The 22,246-nt window shown below is 46.7% G+C and overlaps 1 protein-coding gene across 4 annotated transcripts; it reads right to left on the bottom strand.

Moving 5' to 3' along the window:
* Window positions 1–8,976: 8,976 nt before the first annotated feature.
* Window positions 8,977–21,973, bottom strand: CD33 (CD33 molecule). Of its 4 annotated transcripts, XR_012427911.1 has the most exons (11): window positions 21,766–21,973; window positions 21,442–21,604; window positions 20,343–20,572; window positions 19,152–19,212; window positions 18,709–19,089; window positions 18,219–18,497; window positions 17,945–17,992; window positions 15,832–16,086; window positions 14,054–14,138; window positions 13,631–13,712; window positions 8,977–9,475 (listed from the first exon to the last, which is right to left on the bottom strand). XR_012427911.1 is itself a non-coding variant. In XM_065534790.1 (10 exons), exons 3-10 carry the CDS (start codon window positions 20,373–20,375, stop codon window positions 9,305–9,307), a joined length of 1,140 nt encoding a protein of 379 aa, XP_065390862.1. In that variant the 5' UTR covers window positions 20,376–20,572; window positions 21,442–21,604; window positions 21,766–21,973; the 3' UTR covers window positions 8,977–9,304. The 4 variants fall into 4 exon arrangements, 3 of the variants coding, with proteins under 3 accessions (XP_065390862.1, XP_065390864.1, XP_065390865.1); XM_065534790.1 differs by lacking the exon at window positions 15,832–16,086; XM_065534792.1 differs by lacking the exons at window positions 15,832–16,086; window positions 18,709–19,089.
* Between the last annotated feature and the right edge of the window lie 273 nt (window positions 21,974–22,246).

Below are 22,246 nucleotides of genomic sequence, written 5' to 3'. Positions count from 1 at the left end.
TCTGCTGGCACATGCCAGGGGAATTTAGGACATGGAAACGCACGAGGATTTTAGGAGTGGAGGTTTAATAGGTAGAAGAGAAAAGAAAGAGAAACTGCTTCCTCTATAGACGAAGGGGTCTTGGAACGGAGAAAAAGACTACCTGGTGGTGAACACTGCGAATTTTTTTTTTTTTTTTTTTTTTTTTTGAGACGGAGTCTCACTCTGTCCCCAGGCTGGAGTGCAGTGGCCGGATCTCAGCTCACTGCAAGCTCCGCCTCCAGGGTTTATGCCATTCTCCTGCCTCAGCCTCCCGAGTAGCTGGGACTACAGGCGCCCGCCACCTCGCCCGGCTAGTTTTTTGTATTTTTTAGTAGAGACGGGGTTTCACCGTGTTAGCCAGGATGGTCTCGATCTCCTGACCTCGTGATCCGCCCGTCTCGGCCTCCCAAAGTGCTAGGATTACAGGCTTGAGCCATCACGCCCGTCCCAATGCTGCGAATTTTATAGTCCGGTTTGAGGAGGTGGCGTCTGATTCATATAAGGCTCATAGATTGGTTTGATCAGGTATAATGTTCACATATCGCACAAGGAAGGATGGTATCCCCACCCTAATCTTTTTATGCAAATGGCCTTTCCAGTTGATTGGTGCCATCTTGTCTGCTCCTTACAGCACACGTGTCTGACAGAGAAGGGAGCGGCCATCTTGAAAATGGCTAGTTCTTAGTTCCTGCCCTCATTCACTCAGGTAAGCTCCCAGCTTGCAGGTTGCTCTTTGTTAGAAACTGATTTGGGGCTGTGATCCGTGGCTCACGCCTATAATCCCAACACTTTGGGAGGCGTAGGCGGGTGGATCACCTGAGGTCAGGAGTTCGAGACCAGCCTGATCAACAAGGTGAAACCCCGTCTCTACTAAAAATACAAAAATTAGCCGGGCGTGGTGGCAGGCGCCTGCAGTCCCAGCTACTTGGGAGGCTGAGACAGGAGAATTGCTTGAACCCGGAAGGCAGAGATTGCAGTGAGCCAAGATCATGCCAGTGCATTCCAGCCTGGGCTGTGGAGCCAGATTCCATCTCAAAAAAAAGAAGAAGAAGAAGAAGAAGAAATTGGCAGTTTCTTTTCTTGAAAAGAAGAACTAGAGAAAGTTCATTTTGTTCAAGTATCTACGTGAATACAGAGGAGGAGGGCTGTAATTCAGTGTTTCTCAATTGGGTGCTTTTTTGTGCCCTGATAGACAGCTGAAAATGTCTGGAGTCCTTTTTGGTTGTCAAAACTGGGCTAGGGGAGCTACTGACATCTTGTGTGTACAACCTACAACCCAGAGATGCTGCTCAACATCTCACAATGCACTCTTGTTCCCAGACCAAACCAAGGGTCAGGGAACAAGAGTTCTCTTAGCCCAATGACAAGATACAGGTGAACTGGGAGAGAAGGGAGTTTATTTCTGTAACTGGGTACAGGGAGAAGACCTGGAAAATATTGCCCGACCAACTCAAAATTACAAAGTTTTCCAGAGCTCCTGTACCTTGTAAGCTATTTGTCTACAGGTAAGTGTGCATTCATCTAAAGACGTAAGCGATTAACTTATTCCAATCCATAACTAAGATCTCAGTCCTGAAGATCTTCCTGTGGAGCCTCAGTAAATTTACTTAATCTAAATGTAGCAGGACGAGCCGCTGACAAAACCTCTCAGACGCCGAGTGGTAGAAGGAAGGGCTTTATTCAGCTGGGAGCATCGCAAGCTGCTGCCTTAAAATCCGAGCTCTCCGAGTGCACAATTTCTGTCCCTTTTAAGGGCTCACAACACTGAAGATTTTACATGAAAGGGTCATGATTGATTTGAACAAGCAGGGGGTATGTGACAGGGGCTGCATGCACCGGTGGTCAGAGTGAAACAGAACAGGGCAGGGCAGGGAGTTTCACAATGTTCTTCCATACAATGTCAGGAACATCGGTTTCTAAGTCATGAGTTGATTTTTAACTACTGGGTTTAGGCCAGGCAGACCTGGGCCTGGTTTCGGGCCTGGCACTGGGCTGCCTGTCTTTGGTTTTACTTCATTGTTTTTTCTTAAAACAGGTACTGAGTATAAAACAATATGAGAGGGTCTCTGTCTTTCCTCATAAATGGGTCCAGGTGCTGGGGTGATTACCCTTATCTTGTCTCCTGCTAAATCATGGAGGTTTGGGGAGTTCCTTCAGACCCCCCAATAAACTCATTTGTGGAGGCTTGAGGAGTTTCTTCAGACCTCCAATAAAACTTGTTTAATCCTAAACAGGTCCTGTCAAGAATTCCTTCATTATCTTGTCATGCTCAAGGCCCAGAAAAGGCCTGGGCAAAACTCTTCGTGGGCTTTTGTTACATTCCAGCCTTTGTATGAGGGCACTGGCTCTGTCAGCTTTTAATATTTAACTTAACCACTCAATCAGTGCTGAGACAGTTGTTATGGAGGCCTGCCTGTTCAGCCATTAGGGAGACGTGGCCTGCCACACCCTCCCCTAACCACCACCACCAAAGAATTATTCAGCCCCAAATGCCAGATTATGAATAGCGTTGAGGTTGTGAGGCAGGGTAAGTAAGGTTAGGAGGCCATACTGACTTGTCTTCTTATGCGAAGCCCCGTGGATCCCTTTCCAAGCAGGTTCCTTTGACTTGCACCCTAGTGAGTCTTTTGCAAGATAAACAGTCCTACAGGATACCAGCAGACCACCAGATGGTTGCAAGTTCCTGTTACTCAATATGGCCTGGGAAAGAGAACAAAAGCTACTTATTCACGATGTAGTTTCCCCAATCTCCAGCCAATCAACACCAAAACCCAAGAAGCTGAGAGCTGCAAATTCCTGCCATGGGGAAGCTGGGAACTTCTCCAGGGTCCTGCATGTGCAGCTAGGCTCAAGGTTTAGCTTATAGTGACCTTTTCCTCATTTTAATAGTAGAAAACGCACCCCTACATGGAGATTTTATATGCTAATAACACATGCAGTGCGTGTTAGAGCGCATAGATGCTGAGTGCTTACTTTTCATGCTTGACTCGCCAATATTTTATGAATGTGTATGTATAGCTCCCGTAAAAGGAATTACCTTGAGATGCCAGAGGCTGTCTCCACCTCCCTCTGCCTCTCAGGGTGTACTTTCGCTTTGCAAGAAACTTCTTTGCCTACTCTTACTTTGGATTCCCTCTCAAATTCTTTTGTGCCACAAAGTCTAGAACCTGAACTGACGTACCAATAACAGTTGATAAACTCTGCTCTAATCCAAGCTGTGGGAAAGTATAGGGGCTGGGAGAGGGGAGAGGGTAGGCAATGCAGCTTACCTGAGGAGGTGATGTTTGAACCAGCTCTCAAAGGATGAGTGTGTGCTGCAAAGGAGGAGGGCAGGGGACAATATTGCAATGAGACAGAACCACATGTATGAAGCATGGAGAGGCACAGAGGGACACGCGATCTCTAGGCTGAGGTGTGTGAGGGATGGTGGCTGACGGTGAGATTGTAAAAAGTTTTTTTTTTTTTTTTTGAGAAAGAGTCTTGCTCTGTCGCCCAGGCTGGAGTGCAGTGGTGTGATCTCAGCTCACTGCAACCCCTGCCTCCCAGGTTCAAGCGATTCTCCTGCCTCAGCCTCCCAAGTAGCTGGGACGACAGGTGCAAGCCACCATGCCTGGCTAATTTTTGTATTTTTAGTAGAGACAGGGTTTCACCATGTTGGCCAGAGTGGTCTCAAACTCTTGACCTTATGATCTGCCTGCGTCAGCCTCCCAAAGTGCTGGGATTACAGGTGTGAGCCACGGCACCCAGCCTTTTTTTTTTTTTTTTTTTTTGACAAGGTCTCACTCTATTACCTAGGCTGGAGTACAGTGGCATGATCTAGCTCACTATAACCTTGAACCCCTGGGCTCAGAGGATCCTCCCACCTCAGCCTCCCAAGTAGCTGGGACTATAAGCGCATGCCACCACACCTAATTGTTCTTTGCTTTTGTAGAAACAGGGTCTCTCTGTGTTGTCCAGGTTGGTGTTAACTCCTGGCCTCAAGCAATCCTCCTGCCTCAGCCTCCCAAAGTGCTGGGATTACAGGCATGAGCCACTGTTCCTGGCCTGAGAAAAGTCTTGAATAACTCTCACTTAGAGTCAGAACGTCATCTTGAGGCAAAGGGGCAGGTGTGGGAGGATATTTAGAAAGAGAGATACAGGGTTAGAGGTGAGTATCAGAAAGCTCCCATTGCTGATGGTTTTGGTGATGGACTGGGTGGGGTGAGACTGGAGCCCAGAGGCTGGGGAAGAGGCTTTTGTTATGTTCTGGGGAAGAGAGGTCAAGATGGGACCTGGATCTGAGAGTAAGGGGAAGAGTACAGGCCAGGAACTTGGTGACTTACAGGAATGGGTGAAGAGGGAAAGAGAGAAGTGAAACAAAACTCTGGCCATGGAGACTTAAAATAGGCTTTATATGGCTGGGCGAGGTGGCTCACGCCTGTAGTCCTAGCACTTTGAGAGGCCAGAGTGGGTGGATCGTCCAAGGTCAGGAGTTCAAGACCAGCCTGGCCAACATAGTGAAACCCCGTCTCTACTAAAAATACAAAAAATTAGCTGAGTGTGGTGGCAGGCGCCTGTAATCCCAGCTACTTGGGAGGCTGAGGCAGGAGAATTGCTTGAATCTGGGAGGCAGAGGTTGCAGTGAGCTGAGATCACTCCATTGCAGGCCAGCCTGGGCAACTAGAGTGAAAAACTCTATCTCAAAAAAAAAAAAAAAAAAAATAGACTTTATACTTATTTTTTGCTATCTTGCACATCACTTTTCCCCGTGACCAGAGGGTCACCCATGTAATCAGGGCGCAAGTAGGAAGCCTGGTGCCACAAGGATATAGCTGGAAACCTGTAGGTCATTTAGTGAACCAAATCATTACCTTGAAGAATTTGGCCGGGGGCTGAGTTCACTTTGACCAGCCCCCAAGAGCTGGGGACTTGGCATGCATCAGCCACTCTGTCAAGCATTGATTCATTGAATTCTCAGGATGAACCAATGAACTAAGTGGTGCTATTATCCCCATTGAACAGATAAGCAAATGGAAGTAGCAGGAGGTTCAGTGGTGAGACAGGTGTTCAGATCCTGGAGGTCTGCCTTGAAAGCTTAAATTATTATTATTATGTTTTATTGAAGTAAAATTTGTATTACATACAATGAACCATATTAAAATGAACAACTCAGTGGCATTTAGTACACGCACAATGTTGTGTAACCACAACCTCTATTTGGTTCTAAACATTTTCATTGCTCCAAAAGGAAAGCGTGTACTCACTAAGCAGTCACTGCCCTCCTCGAAGCCCCTGGCAACCACCAATCTACTTTCTGCCTCCAGAAATATACTTCCTATTCTAGACATTTCATATCAATGGAATCATATGATACGTGATCTTTAATGTCTGACTTCTTTCACTTGGGTGATGTTTTTGAAGTTCATACACGTTGTAGCATGTATCCGTACTTCGGTCCTTTTTTTAATGACTGAATGATATTGCATTGCAGGAATATACCAGATTTTGTTTATTCCTTCATTAGTTGATGGACATTTGGGTTGCTTCTAATTTTTGGCCACTGTGAAGGAAGTGAAAATTTTAATTGCTGCCTTCGTTAAGACAGTTTTAACAGATTCTAGATCCTGGGATATAGCTGTGGTCGAGAGATGGATGGGAACCTGTGGGATCCCGGAGGAGGGAGTTTCAGATTTGTCCCAGGGTAGTGCAAAGTTGAAGGATGTTTCATACTGGAGAAGACCTTGTATTTGGGCCTTGAGGTATTTCATACTGTGGCCAGTGGAGCTCACAGTCCCCAGAGGAGAAGGAGCCGGGAAAAGGGAGGAGGAGGACAAGGTATAAACTCATCAGATTTCAGGAAGTGGTTCAAACAGTGATCTTTTAGAGGAACAGGCAGAGAGGAACCTAAATTGGGATCTGAGAGATTGGAGAAGGGCAGGAGGCCTGTTTTACAAGAAACCATGAGTGTAGGCCAGAAACTGTGTCTTTAGACAGGTTAGAACCAGGCACAGGGGTGTGATGCTGTCCTTGCTCAATGAGATAGACTGAATGCTTATGTCCCCCCATATTCATATGTTGAAGCCTAATCGCCAGTGTGATGGTATTTGAAGGTGGGACCTTTGGTAGGTGATTAGGTCATGAGGGTGGAGCCCCCATGAATGAGATTAGTGCCCTTATAAAAGTGACCTCAGAGAGCTCCCTTCCCTGCCTTTCCGCCATGTGAGAACACAGCGAGAAGGCATTGTCTGTGAATCAGAAAATGAGCCCTCATCAGACATGGAATCTGCTGGCCCCTTGATCTTGGACTTTCTAGCCTCTAGAACTGTGAGAAATAAATTTCTATTGTTTATAAGCCACCCAGTTTATGGTAGTTGGCTACAGTAACCCAAACAAACTAAGACACCCAGGCATTGAGTACCAAGTGCCATGACTGTAGATGGGAGTCCTCACCCCTCTGGATGGGGAACCTGGAAGACAACCACGCTTAAGGAAAGATGAGTCCAGTTTGGGGTGCATTGAAAGCATGGAGCCTGTAGGTCATTCAGGGAGAGATGTGCAGGAGAATATAGGAGATTAGAGCTTAGGAGAGAGGCCTGGGCTGGAAATGTAACTTTTGAGGCCTCATCAGAGTCCAACCTTGTGGTTCCCACCTGGATGGAGTTCAGGTCATGTCAAAGATTTACTGGAGTACACTTCATGTGCTGTGTTCCAAGGCTGGGCTCTAAAAATACAGGGCTGGACATAGTACAGTTCCTGACCTGGGGAAGCTGACGGTTTGGAGATCAGAACTAGATACTAATAAGGATAATCTTATAAAAATATAAATGTAAATTTGATTGAAGAGTAACATTCATGTAGAAAAGGGAACACATCACAAGTGTTTTACTAAAAAAATTTTCACGGAGTGATGACATCTGGGCAATTAGTAGCCAGATCAAAAAAAAAAAAAAAGATCCTGGGCTGGGTGCAGTGGCTCACACCTATAGTTCCAGCACTCTGGGAGGCTGAGGCAGGAGAATTGCTTGAGCCCAGGAGTTCAAAACCAGCCTGGCCAACATGGAGAACCATGTCTCTACACAAAATTGAAAAAATTAGTTAGGCGTGATGGTGCACACCTGTAGTCCCAGCTACTCTGGAGGCTGCCGTGGAAGGATGGCTTGAACCAGGGAGGTCAAGGCTGCAGTGAGTCATGATGGCACCACTGCACTCCAGGCTGGGTGACAGAGAGATTCTGTCTCAAAAACAAACAAACAAAAACCCCCCAAAGAACAGATTCTTACCAGAATCTCCCAGAACTCCCTAATGTCCCCTTCTAGTCGTTACTAACAACGAGCCCCTGACCTCCGCCCCTCTGGTCACCAGTATCTAGACTTTGAACACCAAAGATTAGTTATGAGTGTTTCTAAACGTTATATCAAGTACATCACATAGTATGTACTTTTTGTATCTGGGTTCCTTCACTCAACATTATATTTCTAAGATTCATACGTGTTGTATGCAGTCATTATTTGCTTCTTCCATTGCAGAAACAATCCTTAATTTATTTATCTGTGTTACTGTTGATTGGTATTGGGTAGGTATTATTTTCAGCCGTTACAATTAGTACTGCTATGAACATTCTTGTGTATATTTGAAGAACATTTGTATGTATTTCTGTTGGGTATGCACCTCGGAGGGGTTTGTAACCAGAGGAAACCTGTGCTGCTCCAGCCCCACCTCTGACATCTGCAGGGCTGTCCCCTCCCCAACACACTCACCCTCCCTCCCCAGGATGGGTCAGGTCCCTCAGCCAGCAGTGCCCTCACTGCCCCTACACCCTGGGCAGTTGCCTCCCATCTATGGGGCGGAGCCGCCTGGGGGTCTGGGCTGGGTGAGGTGGACCCTGGAGGGGCACCCGCCACTCCCATGGGCAGGGGAGGCAGAGGCAGGCACAGCCTGGTGGGGTCGGGGCTTGGTCTCCCAAAGTGTTGAGATTGCAGGCGTTAGCCACTGTGCCTGACCCAGGCATGCATTTTTTTTTTAAGCAACACTAGAATCTTCCATTTGTTTATCTAAAGGGCATTATGAGCTTATGGCATAATGCTTTCACCCCCCGTCATGGTTTGGGTGTTGCTGATGAATTTGGGGCTGGTTTTCTTAAACTGATTTTTATCATTTTAACTGGGCTTTTTAGGAGGATGATTGTGAGCTTCTTCTTTCTGCCGTCTCAATTTGGACATCTACCTCTGAGGTCATTTGGAAGGATAAAAATATGGTAGCCTGATGATGACATGGTGACAGCCCTTCTTGGAGAGGGCATGTGGATTCAAACAGACAGGGAGGAGTGCATCAGAATGGCGTCCATAGAGTGTAGGGTGTGGCAATGGAAGAGTAGACTGAGCGGGATTCAGAACAACATAGAATAGAGGTCAGCACACCACAGCCCGTGGGCTGCCTGTTTTGATAAATAGCATTTTGTTGGAACATGGCCATATCATTCATTTTCAGATTGTCTGTGTCTGCTTTGGTGCTACAATGGCAGAATTAAATAGTTGCAATTGAGACCATATTGCTTGCAAAACTGAACATGTTTACTATCTGGCCCTTTGCTAGTACTGGTTGACCATCTCTGACTTAGAATGTCACATTGAGAAGCTTCAAATTATTCTTGTGGGTTGGGGATCTAGGGAACTATTTTGACTATGGTCAGCTCTGAGTTTTAGAAAATTCCCCAAATGCTAATATGTGATTTTCCCTGTAGCAGGACATAAAGAAAGCAGAAATCTTAGTAGGGGACAGGTGGGATGGAAAGGGAAGATTCAGGAGTAGAGAGAGATGATGTTGGAGGGCAAGTCAGTGAAGAAATAGATGGTGGGGATTTGAGCAGCAAGTGAGATAGACATGTTGCTGATATAGTTCCAGGGATCAAATATCACTAATGACTTCTGTTCAATGGGGAAGGAACCAGTATGCACCAAACTCTCACTACACAAGGACTGGCGTTTTCCACGTGTACCTTTATTTAATGCTCACAGCATCCCTGTGAGATAGGACTTCTTGTACCTATTTCACAGAGAAGTAAATGGAGACATGGAAGGTTAAGGAGCTTGTGTGACATCATACACTTAGCAAAAGAAAGAGCACAGATTTGATTCCACGACTCTCTGCTTACAAAGTCTAAGATGATGTCAATATAGCAGGAAACTCACATAATGTCTATAAACCCATTGCCTGTGGGGTGTTAAATCTCCAAGAATCCGCCTTTGGTCCCCGACCTGTAGAGGATGTGAATCTTCTACGTGAGCCCGATGCTTTTGTGGGTTCCTCACTGGGTCCTGACCTCTGAGTATTCGGTGGAGGTGTCCTCAGAAGGATTCATCCCATGAAAGTTGAGGGAAGCGTAGTGCAGCTCCTCATCCATCTCCACAGTAAGGGTGGTACCTGAACAGCCTGAGGTTTCAGTGGCGCCATGTAACTTGGACTTCTTCTGGTGTTTCTTATGGAGAGGAAAGAAGGGGGTTAGAGCAGGGCAGTGAGGAGGAGGACCGGGAGAAGGCAAGGAGGGTCAATGAAGTAAAATGAACATTTATTCACTCTTTCATTCTTTCATCAAATGTTTATTAATTAAGGCTTTACTTATTCGTTACCTAACACATGTAGCATGTATTGATTGATTCCCAATTCTCTTCAATATTCACAGAGACTAATGTGGAAAAATTATGGCCAGCTACACTGACATCATCTTTGGCATCTATTATTTTGTCCATTTTACAGACCAGGAAACTAGCTCTCAGAGAGCTTAGGTAATTTCCAAAGTCACACATCTGTTGACCCTGAACTCAGTCCCAGGTCTCTGGGACCTCCTCTGTGCTGGGAACTGGATCCTCAGGAGGGAGCAAAGCAGAGCAGGAGCCCTGTGATTTCCAGTACTGCAGGGGATGAAGACAGAAACAGACTGGTAATTGCAAATTGTGACAGTGTGCAGCTGAACAGGAGAGAGTAGAATGATGGAGGTCTGATAAAACTCAGCCTTTTCCTTGTGGAGCTCACGGTGTGGTAGGTGGAGCTATGGGAATGTAGTTAGTTCAAGTGGTGCAAAGCTCTATACAAACAGGGAACATGGTATCCCGAGAGACACAGGAGCAGATGCTGGAGAATTGGCAAGTCTACAGGGTACAACCATTTTCTGGTGCAGGCCCATTGCTTGTTTCTAGATTTGGTGCAGTGTTTCTCAAAAGAGTCCTTCAACTCACAGATTCTGCCTCCTCTCTTCCCATTCTCTCTTGAACTCTCTCTAGTCAAGGGATTTTTCTCCAGTAGAAGATCAGATCTGCTTTGCTGTCATATCGCTTAGCTACATTCAAATAGCCATTTCTCAGATTGTATCTTACCTGACTTACCAGCGTTTGAAACAAATGACCAACCTCTCCTCCGTGAAGCCCCATCTTCCTTTGGCCACCAACACTAGAGTCTGTAATTTCCTGGTCATTGGCTCCTACTCATTCTCAGCTTTCTCACCATTTACACCTCATCTCCCTAACATTCGATGCTGGAGGGTTCCAGGGCTGTGTCTGTGGACCTCTTCTCTTCTTTGTAGATTCATCCATTATTGGATGTTGATATGGAAGCCCCCAACCTCTGTGTCTCCCACATGGATCCCTCTTCTGAGTTCCAGACACTTGCCTGCTACTTGTCATCTCCACATGGATGTCTCAGAGGCACCTCAAACTTACAGTAACCAAAATAATGTTTGACATACACTTGAAAATATACTTCTCTTTCAAGGTTGGTGATTTTCATCATTGGCAGTTTGATTCTTTAAGTTTGAATTCTGAGTAAGTCACGTGAACATCATCATTGGCATCTATAGACATCTATAGGGGGTCTTCTTGGACATCCATGACATCTATGATATCTGTGGAGCCACCTATGACATCTGAGACCCTTACCGAGCAGAGCCCATGAGCTATCTTTGCTCCTGCCTTGCATGCACTCCATCACTGCATTTGCAAATACTGTTGACTCCACCTTCAAGACGTATCCGGAACCCAATTTCTCCACACCAGATTCATCATTCTTACTTGGGACTAAGTCTGAGTCAGTCATCTCTTGGCTTGATTATCCGTGTATCCTCTATTCTGGTATCTTCTCTTCTATGCTACGTACTAGAGTTTCTCGCAGAGCAGCCAGAGTCACTCCCACCAAAATAAGTGTCAGTTCATGTCACTCTTCTGCTCTAAATGCATCGATAACTATGATGGACTTAGGACCCTGCAATATTTGCAGCTTCTATGTCTCTTCAACTTCATTTCCTACCTGCCATTGTTCAGTCCACACCCCACCCCCGACACTGCCTTATCCACACTGTCCTACTTTGTTTCTCTAAAACGTCAGATGTGCTCCAGCCTCAGAGCCATGGTACTCGCTGCTTCCTCGATGATTCTCTACTGCTCACACTGTACCCATTTTCTTCCTGCAGCTGTTTGCCCAAAGGCCACTCTTTGGCCCCCAGGACTGTCCAATCCATTCTCCCATTTCATTTTCTGCCATAGCACTTATTTCATGCCTATTTCATGTATATTTGCACTACTTATTTGTTCATTATTTTCATCCCTTTTCCCAATAGATGTTAAGCCCCTGATAGGAGGAATACTTTATATTTGTAAAATACATGTTTATAAAAATACAGAATGGCACAAGGGCCTAGAACAACTGGCAAATGGGATTATATAGATATTTGCAGAATGAATGAGTGCTTATTGACCCTGTGTTAAAAAACTTTACTGTGGTGTTCACTTTAGTCAGAGTTAAATAAATTAAAAAAAAAAAATCAGAGCTTGAAGGATGCACTGGGGTTGGGCAGGTAGCTACTAGGCATATGAGGAGGAAGGAACAGCTCAGCAATGATTCTGAGATGAAAAAGCTTGCTCTGCTTGAGGTGATTGAGTGGCTAATGTTGGGGGAGCGTAGCACTGAAGGGGACTCTGGTTTTCCTGCTCCAAATGCCAGACCAAGTTGTTGGAATGCCAACCTTTCAGGAGTGTGGAGAAGCAGTGCATTTCAAACTTGGGAATGAGGGGACGATGATCTTTTAGGGAGGTAATGTTCTGGAGAGGAGAAATGGGAGGTGAGGCTGCAGCAGAATAAGGAGTAACAGGGGATCTCAGCTCAGAAGGAGTGATTGTGTTAAGCTGTGTTCAGAGGAAGCTCAGACATGCATCGTAGCATACTGGCACAGGAAGAAGAGATGGAGGACTGGGGCAGGAGGGGGCCATGTCTCTGGTTGGGTAATGGGGACAAGAGTGCCATTAGTGAGACAGAGAACCAACCAGGATAAGTATATTTAGAGGTGCGTCAACCAAGTGTTCCTGATGTTCCGACATCTGGGGCATTGCTGAGCCTTGAGAGACTACCTCTCCCAGGGATAGTAGATTTCTAGAGCTAATAAAGGGCTTGCATATAAGTGCACGTTTCGTGTGCAAACCAGTCAATCTAAAGCCCACACTACCAGCTGGATCCTTTATTGAGCTCTTACACTCCAGGCCACAATCCCCCTTAATAAACCCAGGGCCACGTACCAGACAACTAGACACAACTCCTATACCCCAGAGTCTGCTGAAATTGTTCAAAGTAGCCAATCCTAAACCTGCCTAGCTTGCTTACCCTAGTCTTACCCATTATTTTCGATGAAAGCCACAGTAAAGGCTCTGGTCCCATTTTCCCCTTGCTCCCTCTGCTTCCTGACTGACCCTGGTGCTTTTCTATATGGTCTTGCATGGTGTGGTGCACCCTCTCCTCTTGGGAACAGTGAATAAGAAACTATCTTTTTTTTTTTTTTTTCTTTGAGAGAGAGTCTTGCTCTGTTGCCCACGCTGGAGTGCAGGGGCACGATCTCGGCTCACTGCAAGCTCTACCTCCCGGGTTCACACCATTCTCCTGCCTCAGCCTCCCAAGTAGCTGGGACTACAGGTGCCCACCACCATGCCTGGCTAATTATTTTGTATTTTTAGTAGAGATGGGATTTCACCATGTTAGCCAGGATGGCCTCAATCTCCTGACCTCATGATCCATCCAACTCAGCCTCTCAAAGTGCTGGGATTACAGGCATGAGCCACTGCGCCCGGCCAAGAAACTCTCTTTTCAATGGCCATAATCTCCTGATCTGTTGGCCTCAACATACCTGAATAACATTAAAACCTACACTGTTGGGGCCAGGCATGGTGGCTCATGCCTGTAATCCCAGCACTTTGGGAGGCCGAGGTGGGCGGATCACGAGGTCAGGAGATCGAGACCATCCTGGCTAACACGATGAAACCCTGTCTCTACTAAAAATACAAAAAATTAGCTGGGCATGGTGGTGGGTGCCTGTAGTCCCAGCTACTCGGGAGGCTGAGGCAGGATAGTGGCTTGAACCTGGTAGGCGGAGCTTGCAGTGAGCCGAGGTTGTGCTACTGCACTTCAGCCTGGGTGACAGAGCGGGACTCTGTCTCAAAAGAACAAAAACAAAACAAAACAAAAAAACCTACACTGTTAAACAGGAGGAAAGACAATAAGCTCAGTTCTGGAAATGCTGAATGGGGCATGACTGTGGGCCATGTTGGGAGGAGGTGTCTGCAGGGCATCCTGGATGCCAGCATGCCCCATCACTCACCGAGGATGTTGGCCCTGTGGCGGGGTGGGTGTCGATCCTGCCCACTGCTGTCCTGGCTGCTTTCCTCCTGTGAGTCTTCACTCTGATGGGAGACACCAGGGTCTTTGAGCCTGGTTTTCTCAGGCTGTGGGGCCATTGTTATGAGCCTGGAATGAGGGACTTTGGCAGGTAAGGGGTGGAATTAATCCAGGAGCCTTCAAACAAAACTTAGTAACAAGGTCTTCCTCTACCTCCCACTCCTTGGACATCTGAGACCAGGGCCCTAGCATAGACCCATGCCTAGCCCAGTGGCTACAGGCTGGATTCTGTAGATTACCACACCCCCTGCCCTTTCTCCAGCCCTCACAGCCCCTCCAGGACCCTTCTACACGAGGTCCATCCTCTCCACCTCTGGTCCACGCCTGACCCAGAGAAAATGCTCACGTGAAGAAGATGAGGCAGAGACAAAGAGCGAGCAGGACTGTGACACCAGCTCCCCCGATGGCTCCCTGAACCACTCCTTGTTTCCCTGCAGACAAAAAAGACATGGGGTGAACTCTAATCTGGATAAACAGGTATGTGTATCCTCCTCTCCAGCATGTAGAGAGGGATGACTTCACCTCCAAAATGGGGTTTGGCTCCTAGATCCTCCCATCCATCATAGACATGAATATTGACCATGACCGTGAGACGAAGTACACAGTACACCTGACACCTCTTGTCCCACCCTCTCTCTCCGGTGCACAAAACACCATCTCTCCTAGGACCCAGGTTCCTCTCCACCCTCGGTCTCTCTGAAATGAACCTCAGAAATGGCCACTGAAGGACTGTGAAGCTCTGAGCCTCTTGGATGACAGAGAGAGAGAGAGAGAAAGAGAGAGAGAGACAGAGTAAGCACTGGAATGCTGATAGGCCTTGTCTCTTCTTTCTTCCCACTGGCCCCATCACTCAGGGTCAAAGGTGCTCCTTTTGGCCATCAAAAGTGCCTGGAATCAGGGTGGGGCAGGGAGGTGGTTCTCAGACCTTCTTAGACCCAGATAGTTCTCCTGGACCTGCCTGGCTGTACCTTCTAGATCCCAACACTCAGAGTCAGGGGCGTTTCTCTGAGCATCATCTGTCAACAGTTTGATGACAACTACTGAGGGAACTATTCCTGCCCTCACTGGGTTCACTGTCCTCTGAGGGACCAGGCCATTATTAATTGGAATAAGGCAGTGGAGTGAGCACTTTGGACAGAGGTCAGGGGTAAGGGTTGAGGTATGGACAATAGAAAAAAAAAAATGCCCTAAAGAGATTTTTGGGGAAGTGTGACTATTCTATATGATACTCTCATGTTGGATTCATGTCATCATACATTTTTTAGAAACCTGTAAAATGTACAACACCAACAGTGAACTTTAATGTAAACTATGGGCTTCAGGTGACAATGATATGTCAATGTAGGTTTATTGATTGTAACAAATGTACCATTTTGATGGGGGATGCTGATGGCCAGGGAAACTATGTGTAAGGGTAGAGGGCATATGGGAAGTCTTTGTACCTTCTGCTCAATTTTTTCATGAAAAATAAAGTTCATTTATAAATGCTCCCAAGATGTTCAGCGACTAGAAGATTCCACTCAATTTTGCTGTGAAACGAACACTACTCTGAAAAATAAAACCTATTAAAAAAATGCTCCCATTGGAGCAAAATGGCTGACCAGAGGTGCCTGGAACTCATCCTCCCCCATCCCCCCGGGCAGGAAAGGGCCAAGGCAATGAATAAACAGCAGAGATTTGAGTGGAGTGTCGAAGGCAGAGTACTGTAGTGCAGCAGGGGAGTGGAGAGTTACCTGTGGTAATTGGAAGCCCAGGAGGGCAGCATGGAGGCACCCAGACTTTGCAGCTCCCTCTCCCCAGCCCAGATTGGTTTGTCCCAGAGACAGGAAGGATTTCCCCTTGTAGGGAAATGAGAAGCAGAAGAATACAACCAACCCCCAGTGCCCACTGCAGATACCTACATTCCTTACTACAGGTTAATCCTGCAGTCCTCACAAGCTCTGAGCACAGTTGGAAGAGCTGCCAGGAATTCATGCAGCTGCATGGTTCTGGATTAGGAGCACATGGTGTGCACTCCCAACTCCCTAACCAGCCCCTGTGGGCAAGCTGTTGCGACACAGTACCATCTCGAGACCACAGCCGTCTCTGGAGTGCACCCTCCTCTGGGGGCCAGTGGCCACACACCTCTTCATCACTGTAACTCCATCTTCGTTCCACTAAGCCTGCAGTAATGGCTGAATACCACAATTAGAGCTGCATGGAGCCTGGGCCCAGGATTGGCTGGAACTCTGGTCCTGAACAGCAGAGAAACCAACCCCTGCTGCCTGTACTTCCAGCTGGAGGAAGAGTCTTATGGTCCCACTCAGTCTCTTCAATAAATGATGCTGGAAAAACTGGTGCCATATGCAGAAGAATGAAACTAGACTCACACCTCTCATCCTATGCAAAAATCAATTCAAAATGGATTGAAGACCTTAATGTAAGACACAAAAATATAAACATACTAGAAGAAAACATAGGGGAAATGCTGTAGGACATTGGTCTGGAAAAATATTCTATGAGTAAGACCTCGCTAGCACAAGTAACAAAAGCAAAAGCAAATAAACAAGATAATGTCAAGCTAAAAAGCTTCTATGCAGCAAAGGAAACAATCAACAGAGTGAAAAGGCAACCTACAGAATAGGAGAAAATATTTGTCAGCTATTCATCTGACAAATGATTCATATACAGAATATACAAGGAACTCATGCATCTCAATGGCAAAGACACCCAATCTGATTTAAAAATGGGCAAATTATCTGAGTAGACATTTCTCTAGAGAAGATATACAGATGGCCAACAAATATATGAAAAATGCTCAGCATCACCAATCACCAGGGAAATGCAAATCAAAACCACAATGAAGTAACGTCACCCCAGTTGGGAGGACTATGATAAAAAAAAGATGAAAATTAACAAATGATGGTGAGGATGTAGAGAAGAGGGAATTCTTAAATGCTTTTGACCAGAATGTAAACTAGTATAACCACTACTAGTATATGTAGTTTTTTTTCCTCAAAAATATACAAATAGAACTACCATATGATCCAGCAATCCCACTACTGGGCATTTATATAATGGAAAGGAAATCAGTATATTGAAGAAACATCTGCACCTCTGTGTTTATTGCAGCACTAACCACAATAGGAAGATATGAAATAAACCTAAGTGTCCAACAACAGATGAATAAATAAAGGAAATGTGGCATATATACACAATGGATTATCATTCAGCCATAAAAAATAATGAAATCTTGTTATTCACTATAACGTAGATTGAACTAGAAGACATTATGTTAAATGAAATAAGCCAGGAACACAAAGTTAAATACCACATGTTCTTACTCATAAGTGGAAGCTAAAAAAAGTTGATTTCATGGAAGTAAAAAGTAGAACAGAGAATAATAAGGGCTGGGAAGGTTAGGGGAACAATGATAAGGAGAGAGATTTGTTAAAAGATACAAGATCACACTTGGAAAGGAAGAGTACGTTCTGGTATTCTATACCACTGTGGGATGACTGTGGTTAAAAATAATAGATAGTTTCAAATAGCTAGAGAGGGGATATTGAATGTTTCCAACACAGTGAAATGATAAATGTTCAAAATGACGGATATGCTATTACCCTGATCTGATTACTATATGTTATTGGTATTGAAACATCACTATGCCATCCATAAATATGTACTATTATTATGTATCAATTAAAAATAAAATACCGGCCGGGCGCGGTGGCTCAAGCCTGTAATCCCAGCACTTTGGGAGGCCGAGACGGGCGGATCACGAGGTCAGGAGATCGAGACCATCCTGGCTAACACGGTGAAACGCCGTCTCTACTAAAAATACAAAAAAACTAGCAGGGCGAGGTGGCGGGCGCCTGTAGTCCCAGCTACTCAGGAGGCTGAGGCAGGAGAATGGCGTGAACCCGGGAGGCGGAGCTTGCAGTGAGCCGAGATCCAGCCACTGCACTCCAGCCTGGGCGACAGAGCGAGACTCCGTCTCAAAAAAAATAAAAATAAAATAAAAAAATAAAATACCCCAAGACATTCAGTGACAGGAGGGAGACAAAGAGCATTATTTGGATGGGCAAGGAGGAAGTTGCTAGTCATCCCCAAATATCCTTATCCAAGGTGTCCGATGTCTACCTGTGTCTAACTGCAGGCCTTGCCTCTGAACATTTGACTCTGAAAGTCCAGATCTGACCAAACGTGACACAGACTCAACCCAGTAACAGCCTCAGGCAGGGAGGCGCCTTCCTACCTGAGCCGTCTCCTAGAAAGATATCAGTTCTTGGGTTCTGTGAAGCATCTAAGAGAGGAAGAGAGGATTTCCTTCAGTTGGGAGTAGAGATGCAATAAGGGTAGGCATTTCCCCTCACTCCTGCCAAAGCCACAGAAACGCAGAAGGGACAGGGCTCATGTCCTTCTAACTGCTGAACTCAGCCAGGTCCCCAGGACACGAAATGTCCCCAGCACCAGCCCATCCTGTCTCCCCTACGCACTCAGGGACCCGAGCATCCTGGCCCAGCACTCACAGGAGACATTGAGCTGGATGGTTCTCTCCGTGGTCACGCCAGCTCCAGGGAACTTCACCTGACAGGTGAGGTTGGTGCCGTGGTCCTGGGGCCGTGGGGTGATTATGAGCACCGAGGAGTGAGTGGTCCTGAGGCCCAGGGAGGTGGGGGCAGCTGACATCCAGGAGAAGATTGGAGGTGTTCCCTGCTCACAGGCCCAGGGCACAGAGCAGGTCAGGTTTTTGGAGTGGTCAGGGTCTAGGGCTCCAGGGATGAGGATTTGGGGCCTGTGGGTCAAGTCTAGTGAGAAGAAGCAGGGGGGGGGGGATGCAGAATCAAGAGGGAGCGTCCAGGTGAGGGCCTGAGAGAAGATCAACCTCTGGTCAAGCTCCCCTGCTAAGCATGACAGGCTTTACCCCTAAACCCCTCCCAGTACCAGGGTCCCATCCCAGCCCTGCCCTGTAGTACCCATGACCTTCCCTTGTGACCACTTCTGGAGCCTGTGCCTCACCTGTCACATGCACAGAGAGCTGGGTAGATTTGTAACTGTATTTGGTACTTCCTTTCTCCATCCGAAAGAAGTATGAACCGTTATCCCTCCTCCTGGCATCTACGATGCTCAGGGAGCAGTTGTTCCTACTGGGATCCCCAAGGAGGCGGAATCGGCCCTGGGTCTCCTCCTGTACTTCTTGATCTAGCTTGTTTGTGGCCACTGGAGAGTCCAAGGATACAATGGCTCCTTCCCGGAACCAGTAACCATGAACTGGGGAATTCCTGGTGTGGTAGGGTACGGGATGGAAGAAAGTGCAGGGCACAAGGACGCACAAACCCTCCTGTACTGTCACTGACTCCTGCACTTCCAGCCTGACTCTTGGATCCATAGCCAGGGCCCCTGTGGGGAAATGAGGGTCAGCTTGGCCCAGCCCGACAACCCCCCTCCCAGCAGTCACTCACCTGCCCACAGCAGGGGCAGCAGCAGCAGCGGCATGTCTGAGGCTGAGGTTTCCTGGGCTCCCTGTGTGAGCAGAGAACAGGAAAGGAGTGGAGGAGAAGGGCTAGGGGGCCGGATAGGAAGCTGGGGAGGAGCAGGAGACCTCAGCCCTGCATGGAAGAGGAACCTCAGACCCACACGTGCTCAGAGCTTGTCCCTTCCACACAGATTGAACCTCATGGGCCAGAGATGCCAGAGATCCGCCCAGAGAGGGGAGGAGATGGAGCAGAATCTGAGTCTTGCCTCCCAGGAGCACCGGAGCCTGGACCAGTACCTCCGGGGCCATCTGAGACATGCAAACCCCATGTCTAAAATCCTTCCACTCTGAGGTACTTTTCTGTGAACAACTGTTTGCATGGGGGCTGGTCACTGCTGGCCTGGCCCGAGTCACAGGCTCGCCTAGATCCATGGGGTGATTTGTCCAGCAGGATATAGGATTCTATAGGGTCTGTGTGAGTGTCTGGGGCAGAGAAACAAAGAAGAGTCCTAGGTAAAGTGAAGGTGGCAGCCATTCATTTCTTCATTCATTCACTAAAGACATAGTGAGTGACAGAGCAGGACCACTGTCATCTCAGACAAACACCGCCACTTTAAGTTCCAACTCCCTTTCTAGCCTCATGCATTTCAAGGAAATCACTTCTCTGCTAACTACCAGCAGCCAGAAAGAGCAGACCGGTGAAACACGGATAAGACAGCTCAGGCACAGAGGGAGGTTGGGGGGAAAGTCTCTTGAGTTATTGCCAAACTTCACTCTCATCCAATGGGCCCTAGTAAAACAGTGGGCCTTAATAAGCACATTCCTTTGCCTTCAGGTGCACTAAGTTGGAAAGCTAAATGCAGACTCAGTGGGTATGCCTGCAGCTGCAAAAAGATGTATGGGAACAGATACACAACTCTCCCTCCCAGATAAGCACAACAAAGACACACAGAAGCAGTCCAAGCCTCTGATAAACCCTCCCACCCTAAATCCTTAAAAACTCTTAGTCTGTAAGAGAGTGTGCCTCTACCTAACTCAGCCAGAAACTCCTCTCAGGTTTGTTTTCTCTAAAACCTGTCTTGACTGGCGAGCCACCATACATGTTTCTTTCTTCTTTCTTTAATTCTTACATTGAGCCTTTGTGTGTAGGTGGGGCTTGAGAAGAGATACCACTGACCTGATTCCTGCCCTTGAGATGTTCCCCATCCATAGCCTCATGTCCTCACCACACACACACATATACTGTCTGGATTTAGAGCTGTGAAAAATTGGGAATTTGCCATGTGTCATGGGAGCATATTGGAAAATTTGAAAGAAATTTGACTATAGAATTTTCCCCTGGCAGCTAGTACACTGCTTTGCACAGTGTCGATGACATCTCCAAAATAAGAACTATGCAGCATCTTCCTGTAAAACAAAAGGGAGAACACATGTTCGTTCTATGAACCAGTGCAGAAAAAAACTTTTTTCTGTTCATGCTGTTATTTGGTTCAGTATGGGCAGAAGCAAGTTTTTTTAGAGGCTCATGATATGGATCAACATTTTCATGTAAAAATCTGCTTCTCACAGTTAAATATGGCCCAAAGACATAATATTTCCAGACAACATGAGTGGAATGTACAGAGAAAATTAAACTTTAGGTCCAGCTACGTGGTTGTCCATATCACTCTGTGTAGTATGCATCCAGCAACCCTTGATCCCTGGGACATATTAGTACTTGCCACCTTACCTTTGTCAAATCTCTACACACAATAGTATCTAGATAACTCTTAATTCGTCCTTACTAATAGAGAGGTAGAATCCTCATTTGATATACAACAAATTAAGTCTCCAGTAAATAATATCTGTTGTAAGTTATTTAGCATGTGGCACATAATGGAAAATTCAGTACATTTAGTGCTTTTTTTTTTTTTTTTTAAGACAGGGTCTTGCTCTGTTGCCCAGGCTGGAGTGCACTGGCATGATCACAGCTCACTGCAGCCTTGACCTCCCAGGCTCAAGTGACTCTCCCAGCTCATCCTCCCTAGTAGCTGGGACCACAGGCTCATACTACCAGGCTGGAGTAATTTTTTGTTTTTATTTTTAGGAGAGATGGGGTCTTGCTATGTTCCCCAGGCTGGTCTTGAACTGCTGGGTTCAAACAATCCTCCCACCTTGGCCTCCAAAGTGCTTTGACTATGGGCGTGAGGCACTGTGCCCAGTCACATTTAGTTTTAACAATAAAGTCATACTATGTTCATGGACCAGAAGATCAAATATGAATATGTGAGTCTTACTGTGTTTCTTTAATGAATTTAATGAAGGCCCGAGAACCAAGAGCAGATGGATTTCCCAGCTCCAGAAGAAGGAGCAAGCTCATGCTTCCCTCTAGCTCTTTCCTTCTACGATTCTGTCATCTGATCCTTGGCCCCAGCAGAGTCCCCGCTCCCTGGCTGGAGCCTGAAAGAGAGAGAGAGAGGATGGGGAGGAGGGACCTCTCCTGGGCCCTGTCTCCAACATCCTCCATCGCCACATAACAGCACATCTAAGAATAAAGCGCATGCTCAGTGCAGGTCTACACGAATGAATGCTTTAATAAATGGTGGGGGCTGTTTCCCTACCTTCTTCCTAATTCACACTGCAAAGCTGCCCCTGATGAGGCGTCCCTCGTCCGTCTTTTTCTTACGGATGCGTCTGCTTCCTGCGGCAACCCCCGCCGAGGCTCCCACGTATGTCTGTTTCTCTCACTTTTCAGGAGCTCTGAGCGGCCTGTATGTGTGCATCCGTGCTGCCTCATACCAGGTAGAGCCGCAGTCTATTCTCTTCTGCAGACGGAAGAGCAACGTGTGTTTGCTTTGAATGCAGGAAGTACGTTTGCTCCCATGTGCTGAAAGATTTTGTTGTAAAACTTCCCTGTAGTGTGGCGCCAAGGGAAGCCCTCTTCTCTCTCTGCAGCAGTTCGTGGGATGACTTTTTTGTTTTTACCAACCTCCCATCCAATACGGAGCAAGCCACGGGAGAACCTCCTGTGATCCTCAACACACGAGAAGTGAATGAGCGAGTACGTCCTCCACCGTCGGGACCAACTTTCACGGGGATTTG

This window comes from Macaca fascicularis, chromosome 19 (genome assembly GCF_037993035.2).
Source record: "Macaca fascicularis isolate 582-1 chromosome 19, T2T-MFA8v1.1".
In the NCBI taxonomy this organism is placed as follows: domain Eukaryota; kingdom Metazoa; phylum Chordata; class Mammalia; order Primates; family Cercopithecidae; genus Macaca; species Macaca fascicularis.
The sequence above is the reverse complement of the archived record's forward strand: the minus strand, read 5'-3'. Positions and strand labels throughout refer to the sequence as shown.

What these genes read in the sequence shown, in the direction of transcription:
- CD33 (XM_065534790.1), bottom strand. Translation starts at nt 20,375, where the DNA reads ATGGATGGGGAACATCTCAAGGGCAGGAATCAG. An exon ending in GCTCTCTGTGCATGTGACAG is followed by an intron (nt 18,498 to 18,708) that starts GTGAGGCACAGG and finishes TCTTCTCACTAG; the next exon opens with ACTTGACCCACAGGCCCCAA. An exon ending in CTCTGCCTCATCTTCTTCAC is followed by an intron (nt 13,713 to 14,053) that starts GTGAGCATTTTC and finishes GTCTCCCATCAG; the next exon opens with AGTGAAGACTCACAGGAGGA.